At 45.2% G+C, this 11,531-nt stretch overlaps 1 protein-coding gene across 6 annotated transcripts; it reads right to left on the bottom strand.

The window, feature by feature from the left end:
• Positions 1-16: 16 nt before the first annotated feature.
• LOC131735990 (NAD(P)(+)--arginine ADP-ribosyltransferase 2-like) lies at positions 17-10,319 on the bottom strand. 6 transcript variants are annotated; one of them, XR_009327850.1, is made up of 7 exons: positions 9,816-10,316; positions 9,014-9,103; positions 7,646-7,795; positions 6,455-7,115; positions 4,244-4,363; positions 3,384-3,706; positions 17-1,635 (listed from the first exon to the last, which is right to left on the bottom strand). XR_009327850.1 is itself a non-coding variant. In XM_059021784.1 (6 exons), exons 3-6 carry the CDS (start codon positions 7,706-7,708, stop codon positions 3,630-3,632), a joined length of 918 nt encoding a protein of 305 aa, XP_058877767.1. In that variant the 5' UTR covers positions 7,709-7,795; positions 9,014-9,103; positions 9,816-10,319; the 3' UTR covers positions 2,238-3,629. The 6 variants fall into 6 exon arrangements, 5 of the variants coding, with proteins under 5 accessions (XP_058877767.1, XP_058877766.1, XP_058877765.1 ...); XM_059021784.1 differs by lacking the exon at positions 17-1,635 and having other exon boundaries at positions 2,238-3,703; positions 9,816-10,319; XM_059021782.1 differs by lacking the exon at positions 17-1,635 and having other exon boundaries at positions 2,239-3,706; positions 7,646-7,752; positions 9,816-10,317.
• Between the last annotated feature and the right edge of the window lie 1,212 nt (positions 10,320-11,531).

Here is an 11,531-nt window from a genome sequence, read left to right as displayed (position 1 = left end):
GAGTTTAGACCTAAAATGTTGTTTCTGTTTTCATCTCCTCAGACACCGGCAAGTGGAACGATGACAAATGCAGCGGCAATAAAGCTTACATCTGCGGGTTCAAAGACAGAGCCGCGGTGTGAGCGCCAGACCAACCCCGAGTCACCACGGCAACGCAGCCCCGCTTCCACGTCTGGAATGGATACCCTCCCTGTGAAGGAGCGCTGACCATCTTTAAAATCCATTCTCTCACCTCTTATTAGCTTTATTAACATGATCACCGGCCCCTCCCTTTAAAGGAGCGCTGACCATCTTTAAAATCCATTCTCTCACCTCTTATTAGCTTTATTAACATGATCACCGGCCCCTCCCTTTAAAGGAGCGCTGACCATCTTTAAAATCCATTCTCTCACCTCTTATTAGCTTTATTAACATGATCACCGGCCCCTCCCTTTAAAGGAGCGCTGACCATCTTTAAAATCCATTCTCTCACCTCTTATTAGCTTTATTAACAGGATCACTGTGTTTTTTAAAGTAATAGTCTATAACATATTGTATTATTTTTTCACACTGTACGCGCTGTTTCCACGGCTTTGCTTTACTGAAATAAACTGCTTTTAAAGCATCATTCAAAATGAATTCTGTGTCTTTGTGGAGAGATCGCTTCGAAAAAACCTTGCCTGGCCACTTTATTAGGAACAGTCTCCCCAATTGGATTTTGTAATACAGACAGACGGATGCACGGACAGACAGACCCCCCCCCCTCCGAAATAACTTGAGCTAAATAATGTTAATTTAAAAAAATAAATAAATAAAATAAGCTGACGTATCATCATTCCTCAATTACCGTACTGTCGTGTTTCTGGCGACACACTGCCCCCTTGCGGAAATCTTAGGAACTACAACGGTTTTTTTTTTTTTTTTAAATATGTCTACTGGCATTTATATTTTGTATTGGAGTTTAATATAAATAAGCATTTGATAACAGCCCCACAGTTAGCTAAATGGACAACACATCCCAGTGCGTGCTGCAGAGTCACTTCCAATAGGAGCTCGTTTGTTTGACGTCTCATCTTGAAGGACGGAGCACAAGGAGGTTCAGTGACTTGCTCAGGGTCACACACACACAGGGAGTCAGTGGCTGCTGCAGAGTCACTTCCAATAGGAGCTTGTTTGTTTGATGTCTCATCCTGAAGGACGGAGCACAAGGAGGTTCAGTGACTTGCTCAGGGTCACACACACACACAGGGAGTCAGTGGCTGCTGCAGAGTCACTTCCAATAGGAGCTCGTTTGTTTGACGTCTCATCCTGAAGGACGGAGCACAAGGAGGTTCAGTGACTTGCTCAGGGTCACACACACACAGGGAGTCAGTGGCTGCTGCAGAGTCACTTCCAATAGGAGCTTGTTTGTTTGATGTCTCATCCTGAAGGACGGAACACAAGGAGGTTCAGTGACTTGCTCAGGGTCACACACACACAGGGAGTCAGTGGCTGCTGCAGAGTCACTTCCAATAGGAGCTTGTTTGTTTGATGTCTCATCCTGAAGGACGGAGCACAAGGAGGTTCAGTGACTTGCTCAGGGTCACACACACACAGGGAGTCAGTGGCTGCTGCAGAGTCACTTCCAATAGGAGCTCGTTTGTTTGACGTCTCATCCTGAAGGACGGAGCACAAGGAGGTTCAGTGACTTGCTCAGGGTCACACACACACACAGGGAGTCAGTGGCTGCTGCAGAGTCACTTCCAATAGGTGCTTGTTTGTTTGACGTCTCATCCTGAAGGACGGAGCACAAGGAGGTTCAGTGACTTGCTCAGTGGTTAAAGAAAAGGGCTTGTAACCAGGAGGTCCCCGGTTCAAATCCCACCTCAGCCACTGACTCATTGTGTGACCCTAAGCAAGTCACTTCACCTCCTTGTGCTCCGTCTTTCGGGTGAGACGTAATTGTAAGTGACTCTGCAGCTGATGCATAGTTCACACACCCTAGTCTCTGTAAGTCGCCTTGGATAAAGGCGTCTGCTAAATAAACTAATAATAATAATATATGTAACTATAATTGGTGTTGGTGAGACTATGTGCCTGGTACTACATATTCCTTGGATAAAGACATTTTAAAGCTGTCTGTATTTTTAGTGGGTATTGTGTTTTCAGTGCGAGTTGGTATTCATGTATCGTTGTTATTAATCTGAGTTAAATTAAGATTGCTGTTGAATTGACACGCTTGTCTGATGAGTTTTTGAACCTTCACCCGCTCCCACATCCAGATCTAATTGGAGACCAAGGTGTTGTTGTTGAAGCTGACACCCTGGGATCCTTCAAGAAGCTGCTTGATGAGATTCTGGGATCAATAAACTACTAACAACCAAACGAGCAAGATGGGCTGAATGGGGCCTCCTCTCGTTTGGAAACTTTCTCATGATGTCAGCATGACTTTAAAGGACTAATCTGAGAAACGTTTAATGTCAGGACAAAACAATCGTATAGAAATCGTATTTTTTTTATTCATGCACAACTGAAAATATGATTTAGTAATTAAAAAAATCAAATAAAACAAAAATGAACCAAAATGTGTTTCTAAAAATGCACAACAGCAAAACCGTGTGTGTGTGTGCCTCAGTGTGTGTGTCAGTGTGTGTGTCTCAGTGTGTGTGTGTGTGTGTGTCTCAGTGTGTGTGTGTGTCTCAGTGTGTGTGTGTGTGTCTCAGTGTGTGTGTGTGTGTCAGTGTGTGTGTGTCAGTGTGTGTCAGTGTGTGTGTGTGTGTGAGGAAGGTCTTTGAACCTGCAGTTATACACTCTGTGTGAGGCTGTGAAACAGAAGGCACGCACACACACACACGCACGCACGCACAGAGACAGATAGACACACATACTGAGACACACACACACACACACACACACTGAGGCACACACACACACACAGACAGAGACACACACACAGAGACACACATACTCAGACACACACTGAGACACAGACAGAGAGACACACACACTGAGACACACACACACACACACAGAGACAGACACACACAGAGACAGACACACACAGACAGACAGAGACAGATACACACACACTGAGGCACACAGAGACAGACACACACACAGACAGAGACACACACACACACTCAGACACACACTGAGACACAGACAGAGAGACACACACACTGAGACACACACACACACACACACACAGAGACAGACACACACAGACAGACAGAGACAGATACACACACACTGAGGCACACAGAGACAGACACACACACAGACAGAGACACACACACACACTCAGACACACACTGAGACACAGACAGAGAGACACACACAGACGGCCCTGGCAAAACGCTTGACATAATCAAACACTAATTCACATAAATAACACCCAGTCACTTTACATTAACGACATGTTGTACCTGTTATTAAAAGTATACTGATATATCCTGGCGCTGCAGCACAGCATCCCCGCAATGTATTCAGTGCTGAGTGGGCTCCAGAAATGTCGCCTGTAAGGGAGCACCGCGCTGCACCACGGGATTGACTGTCCTGTCGTTCTTTATACAGTCCCGGGTGAAGGCGCGCCTCTCCTCTCCGGGACAGTGCCGCTCTGCGGGCGTGTTGTTTTCACGGGGTCCGCTGTCGGTTTTATTCGTGCCGGTGTCTCAGGCTGTCCGAGCCGCGGTCCTCTCGTTCAGTGCGACGGTTTCGGAAGGGGGTGGCGACGCTGCATCCGGTCCTGCTGTAATGAAGGGGTAACGTTTAGTTAATTAAAAAAAAAAAAAAAAAAAAAAAAAAAAATTTTGTGAGCAAAATAATAATTAAATAAAATAAAATAAAAAATATATTTTATAGAGGTCTTGTAGTAGATTCAGGAGACTCGATTGGTTTCAAAGATCGATCGATCAATCTCTCTTCCCTCCCCTCCCTCTCTGTCTCTCTCTCTCTGTGTCTCCCTCCCTCTCTCTCCGTGTCTGTCTCCGTCTCTCTCTCTGTGTCTGTCTCCCTCCCTCTCTCCGTGTCTCCCTCCCTCTGTGTCTCCCTCCCTCTCTCTCCGTGTCTGTCTCCGTCTCTCTCTCTGTGTCTGTCTCCCTCCCTCTCTCCGTGTCTCCCTCTCTCTGTGTCTCCCTCTCTCGTCTCTCTCTCTCCCCCTCCCTCCCTCCCTCTCTTTCCCTCCTCCCTCTCCCCTCCCTTTCTCTCCCCCTCTCTCTCCCCGTGTCTCCCTCTCCCTCTCCCTCTCCTTCTGTGTCTGTCTCCCTCTCTCTCCCCCCCCCCTCACCTTCCATTGAAGCACAGCGCGTTCTCTTCAGATACACTGTGATCGATAGGACTGCCAGGACCACAGCGATCACTATCCCAGCGATCACAGCGGGACTCATCTGGGGTTTATCAGCATACCCTGAGGACCGCAACAAACAAACAACCACTTAATATAATAATAATAATAATAATAATAATAATAATAATAATAATAATAATAATAATACAAATCAATTGGGTATAGGGAGATCTGGAGTCATGTCTAAATGCTAATTCAATAACTAATAACTAGTTCTGCACGGTTTAATGCTAATTTTGACAACTAACTAGTTTCGCCCTGTTTGGATGTTCATTTGATGTTAACACTGGTGAATTGCTTAGCCTCACACTGTCCCCTCCTGTCAATATGTTCAAACCCGGGTACTGTAATACAATTCAGACATAGATTAATAAATTAAGAATTCCTTATATTCGTTTTGTCTAATTCTTTCATTTCGAGAAGCCATGACGCAGCTGTTACCAGACCGCTCTGTGCTTTACAATGCTTCCCTATGCTTTACCAGACCTCTCTGTGCTTTACAATGCTTCCCTATGCTTTACCAGACCTCTCTGTGCTTTACAATGCTTCCCTATGCTTTACCACACCTCTCTGTGCTTTACAATGCTTCCCTATGCTTTACTAGACCTCTCTGTGCTTTACAATGCTTCCCTATGCTTTACCAGACCTCTCTGTGCTTTACAATGCTTCCCTATGCTTTACCAGACCTCTCTGTGCTTTACAATGCTTCCCTATGCTTTACCAGACCTCTCTGTGCTTTACAATGCTTCCCTATGCTTTACCAGACCTCTCTGTGCTTTACAATGCTTCCCTATGCTTTACCACACCTCTCTGTGCTTTACAATGCTTCCCTATGCTTTACCAGACCTCTCTGTGCTTTACAATGCTTCCCTATGCTTTACCAGACCTCTCTGTGCTTTACAATGCTTCCCTATGCTTTACCACACCTCTTTGTGCTTTACAATGCTTCCCTATGCTTTACCAGACCTCTCTGTGCTTTACAATGCTTCCCTATGCTTTACCACACCTCTTTGTGCTTTACAATGCTTCCCTATGCTTTACCAGACCTCTCTGTGCTTTACAATGCTTCCCTATGCTTTACCAGACCTCTCTGTGCTTTACAATGCTTCCCTATGCTTTACCAGACCTCTCTGTGCTTTACAATGCTTCCCTATGCTTTACCAGACCTCTCTGTGCTTTACAATGCTTCCCTATGCTTTACCAGACCTCTCTGTGCTTTACAATGCTTCCCTATGCTTTACCAGACCTCTCTGTGCTTTACAATGCTTCCCTGTGCTTTACCACACCTCTCTGTGCTTTACAATGCTTCCCTATGCTTTACCAGACCTCTCTGTGCTTTACAATGCTTCCCTATGCTTTACCACACCTCTCTGTGCTTTATAATGCTTCCCTATGCTTTACCAGACCTCTCTGTGCTTTACAATGCTTCCCTGTGCTTTACCACACCTCTCTGTGCTTTACAATGCTTCCCTATGCTTTCCCAGACCTCCCTGTGCTTTACAATGCTTCCCTATGCTTTACCAGGCCTCTCTGTGCTTTACAATGCTTCCCTGTGCTTTACCACACCTCTCTGTGCTTTACAATGCTTCCCTATGCTTTACCAGACCTCTCTGTGCTTTACAATGCTTCCCTATGCTTTACCAGACCTCTCTGTGCTTAACAATGCTTCCCTATGCTTTACCACACCTCTCTGTGCTTTACAATGCTTCCCTATGCTTTACCACACCTCTCTGTGCTTTACAATGCTTCCCTATGCTTTACCAGACCTCTCTGTGCTTTACAATGCTTCCCTATGCTTTACCAGACCTCTCTGTGCTTTACAATGCTTCCCTATGCTTTACCACACCTCTCTGTGCTTTTACACTTTATTACACTAGGGGGCACTAGTGGTCTAACGTTGGCGTTAGACACCAGTCAGCTGAATACAGTTTCCCACTGAATCAGACCGGTCACATTCACACGAAACTGTGTTTTAGTAATACACAGGGGGTGCTTATAAAGGTGACCCCTCCTCTATTAATTACCACGTCAATACAGATGGGATTGCTCCCCCAATGCTCCTGCTGTATCTAGAGTATTTGCATGACTATGAGCGACCAAATAACACAGGAGACAGTCAGAGTGTGCTGGATTATAAACACACAGTCTCACCTCCCAGACAGTTGAAATAACTTGTGTGGTCTTCAATATGTTCCAGTCGGATTTCTTTCCCATTGACTTCCATCACTTTAAATCTCTCAAAAGGTGGGATGAGGACCTCCTTTTCATTCGAGTACGCTGAATATTTTTTAATGGACACTCCGAGGCAGGTTCGTATTGTGAACAGCGTTCCTGTTCCAAAACGCTCCGCTACGGTTTTGTTTACAGAGGTTGAAGTGAACTGTCCGAATCGTACAATGTTCCCTATAACCTGCGTGGCGTTTTTCACTCCTCTGAACACTTCATAGCATTTCGGCTTCATGGATTTCAGTGTCTTCAGGGCGTCTGTCAAATGAAAATGCCACGCCTTGAACGGGAATTCGGTATAATTCATTCCTCCTGTTCTCACTGCGCGATTGAACTTTTTGTAAACATCGTTTATGGTGTACACATAGATGGCTGTGGCTTGCTCGGAACTCAGTTTCGACTGGATTCTTTGTCCCATTTCGTTTTCAGCCCTTTTCCATGCGGTTTGAAATTCCGTGTTTCTGTTTAATTCGGACGGAAGATGCGTTTCCTGAACTGTTTTTAACATCTCATTTCTACAGCCGATGTACTGATCATCGAGAGACTCTTCAGCGAGGTCCATTAGTATAGCGGAGTCACATTGTATCTGAAAAAAAACAAACAAAGGATCATAAACCAATCTGTTAATGATCTGCACGGGCACATACGTGACTGATATTATTATTATTATTATTATTATTATTATTATTATTATTATTATTATTATTATTATTTATTTCTTAGCAGACGCCCTTATCCAGGGCGACTTACAATTGTTACAAGATATCACATTATTTCACATTATTTTTACATACAATTCCCCATTTATACAGTTGGGTTTTTACTGGAGCAATCTAGGTAAAGTACCTTGCTCAAGGGTACAGCAGCAGTGTCCCCCACCTGGGATTGAACCCACGACCCTCCGGTCAAGAGTCCAGAGCCCTGACCACTACTCCACACTGCTGCCCTATATATGTATACTTTACACTATTCTTTCAGAGACGTGAATTTCCACCAGGGAACTGCAAAAGGGTACATTTTAACGGAAATTGTGAAATCTGTGAAAAAACAAATCCAGCCTTAGTTACGAAAGACAAGCAGGTAAGCGCAGGACAACGAAATCTATAGAAGCACAACCTGTGGAAGCTCCAGCAATGCCGCGGCAGACAGAAGAAGAATGGAGAGCGCTGCGGGATTCATCTCCGCTGTTCCTTCTTCACCAACCGGATAAGAACTTCACAGACCTGTTTGTGGGAATCAGGGATGAGAACGAAACGTGTGCAGAATCTATCAGCAAAAGAAAGTATATTAACTGTAATCAAATATTGATAAAAAAAACTCCAGCAAGTCTCGGGAGTTGCATGTGCTGGGTATAATGGAAACGTACAAACAGAGATATTGGTATTGTGCAAAAACCATCCCATAGGAATGGGCCAATAGGTACCTGCTAGCCTCCTAACCCCCAAATCTACCCCCTACCCCTAACCCTAATCTCAACCCCTAACCCTAACTGTGTTACTATTAAAGCAATTTTTACTATTATTTCAACAGCGCTGTTTAGCGCCCTCTAGCGGCTACTACTGACCCTGTTTTATTTAGATGTAAAACTTGGACACGTGAAACGTATTTTAAGAGATAATAGAAAGCAAACCACAGAAAAGATGCTGTGCAAATATTAAATTTTTTTAAAAAAACTGCTTCAAATTGAATGTCAAAATCAATCCTCCCTTCCCCCCCTCCCCCCTGCCATCCTCCTCCCTCCCCCTTCCCCGCTTCCTCCCCATCCTCCCCCCTCCTCCTCCCTCCCCCCCTCCCTTCCTCCTCTCCCCTCCCCTCTCCACCCTCCCCCCTCCCCTCTCCCCTCTCCTCCCCCACTCCCCCCTCCCCTCTCCCCTCTCCCCTCCCCTCTCCCCTCTCCCCTCTCCCCTCTCCCCTCCCCCCTCCCGATCCACACGCAGAGGATCACTTGAAGCATTTTCTGCACCTACTGTCAATCAAGCGCAGTAAATTCGGTCCAGAAACGAACTCACTCCATAAAATAACACAAAAAACTGGATTGCATTTATTTAATTTATTTTTCTTCTGTGAAACAACTAAATTGGCTTTTAAAATCGTCCAAGCCTTTTACTTTCGATTTACAAGCAGACGTCGCCGCATGTTAATAAGCGCCTCATCAATTATTAAAGCCATCGTTTCTCAGCTGGGATTGAGAGACGCCGGTGGCTTAACGGGTATCAATTGAATTCTTAACGCAGACCGGAAAACTCGAGGTAAACACACGGACCAGTGAATGGATTTGTTTTGAAAATGTGTTTATATTGGGTTTGGTGCCCCCCCCCCCCCCCGAAAACGAATCTGGAGAAAGAGAAAGAAACAAGTCGATATTTTCAGCAGAGTAATTTTCTTCAGCGCTGGACTGAAATAGGAGAATGAATCGGAATGAACAGAGACGCAAAATTGATCAGCTGGGACGAAAAACAAACAGAACCGGCTGATCCGTCTTACCTCAAGTCCAGAACAGCGGGACTGAATCTTCACTTTTTGACTTCTCTTTTTTATACACAAATCGTCATGAGGAGAGAGCCAATAGCAGCGCTGTGTTATAAAGATTATCAAGAATTAAAAAGGAACCGATTGCATGTGACGTTTGTATAGGGAAGCATTGTAAATCACAGATAGGTCTGGTAAAGCATAGGGAAGCATTGTAAAGCACAGAGAGGTCTGGTAAAGCATAGGGAAGCATTGTAAAGCACAGAGAGGTCTGGTAAAGCATAGGGAAGCATTGTAAAGCACAGAGAGGTCTGGTAAAGCATAGGGAAGCATTGTAAAGCACAGAGAGATCTGGTAAAGCATAGGGAAGCATTGTAAAGCACAGAGAGGTCTGGTAAAGCATAGGGAAGCATTGTAAAGCACAGAGAGGTCGGGTAAAGCATAGGGAAGCATTGTAAAGCACAGAGAGGTCTGGTAAAGCATAGGGAAGCACTGTAAAGCACAGAGAGGTCTGGTAAAGCATAGGGAAGCATTGTAAAGCACAGAGAGGTGTGGTAAAGCATAGGGAAGCATTGTAAAGCACAGAGAGGTCTGGTAAAGCATAGGGAAGCATTGTAAAGCACAGAGAGGTCTGGTAAAGCATAGGGAAGCATTGTAAAGCACAGAGAGATCTGGTAAAGCATAGGGAAGCATTGTAAAGCACAGAGAGATCTGGTGAAGTATAGGGAAGCATTGTAAAGCACAGAGAGGTCTGGTAAAGCACAGGGAAGCATTGTAATCCTGCAGAATCGTTATAAGGAACTTGAAATGCACTTACCTGACAGTGGAATGAAGCCACTCAGTCTTTCACTCCAAATGACAAACGCTGGTTTAAGTACAAATACTTCAGTATTTCTGCGTCCTCACAGCTCTGCAAAACAGCAGCACTGCACAGGGTGGAAGCTCACATCATTTCCTGTAGGCGAATGTTGCGAGAAATGCATCGTAGAATTGTACCCTGTACTGATGCAGCGATCATTTTGAAAAAAAAACACAACACCAGTTCCGGTTTCAGTAGCTGTGCATTTTATTTATTTTCTGGCTCCAAACAGAACAGCTTCTGAAGAATATATGGCCGCACACTTTGACCCCAAACCCCCTTCCATGTTAATCTGGGTAACCTCAGATATAACAGGTGTGAGGAGAAGGGACGAGCCTTCGTGGGTCGAAAGGCATTTTCTCATTCCGAAATGTTATGAGTGCGGTAAAGAGACTTCGAAACTGCCGGTGGTTATTTTAATTGTGTGATTTCCTTCCTTCTACAGTGTAAGTCTGCATGTACAAACCTGCAGGCATCTGCTTCCTACTGTGTGTGCAGATACAAAACAAACACACACACACACTGAGACACACACACACACACACTTACACACACACACACACACACAGACACACACACACACACACACACACTTACACTGACACACACACACACACACACACAACCTGACACACACACACACACAACCAGACACATACACACACACACACACACGGACACACACACACACTGACACTGAGACACACACACAACCAGACACACACACACACACACTGACACACATACACACGCACACTGAGACACACACACACACACTGAGACACACACACTGAGACACAACCAGACACACACACACACACACAACCAGACACACACAACCAGACACACACAAACACACAGACACACACAGTGACACACACAACCAGACACACACAACCAGACACACACACTGACATTGAGACACACACACAGACACACACACACACACACTGACACACACACACTCACACACTCTCACACACACACAGATACACAGTGACACACACACACACTGAGACACACACACACAGACACACACACTGACACACATACACACACACACAACCAGACACACACACACACAGACACACACACACACACACACACACACACTGACACACACACACTCACACACTCTCACACACACACAGATACACAGTGACACACACACACACTGAGACACACACACACAGACACACACACTGACACACATACACACACACACAACCAGACACACACACACACACACACACACACACACACACACACACACTGACACACACACACTCACACACTCTCACACACACACAGATACACAGTGACACACACACACACACACACTGAGACACACACACACACAGACACACACAGTGACACACACACCGACACACACACACACACTGACACACTGATATTGAGACACACACACTGACACACACACTGACACACACACTGAGACACTCACACACACACGCTGAGACACACACACACACACAGAGCAAGGGGGTCCTGTTGTCGTGGCTCGGTTACGAGTAAAAAACTTAGATTCACCTGAAGTCTGCACCACAATGAGTGACTCATTACCTTTCTTATTATCTGAACACCACAAGCCATGAACAGAAAAACCCACGAAGTGTCAGCTTCTTGAAGGTTCCCAGGGTGTCAGCTTCAACA

The sequence above is a fragment of the Acipenser ruthenus genome, unplaced genomic scaffold (assembly GCF_902713425.1).
Source record: "Acipenser ruthenus unplaced genomic scaffold, fAciRut3.2 maternal haplotype, whole genome shotgun sequence".
Taxonomy (NCBI): domain Eukaryota; kingdom Metazoa; phylum Chordata; class Actinopteri; order Acipenseriformes; family Acipenseridae; genus Acipenser; species Acipenser ruthenus.
Note: the sequence above shows the minus strand (reverse complement) of the source record. Positions and strands in the feature narration are given on the sequence as shown.

Bases quoted from the DNA above. Each gene is read 5' to 3' on its own strand.
- LOC131735990 (XM_059021782.1), bottom strand. From the start codon at position 7,708: ATGAATCCCGCAGCGCTCTCCATTCTTCTTCTGTCTGCCGCGGCATTG. The intron at 7,116-7,645 runs GTTGTGCTTCTA...GTTTTTTTTCAG, and splicing joins CATTGCTGGAGCTTCCACAG to ATACAATGTGACTCCGCTAT. The intron at 4,364-6,454 runs GTGAGACTGTGT...TGCGGTCCTCAG, and splicing joins TTATTTCAACTGTCTGGGAG to GGTATGCTGATAAACCCCAG.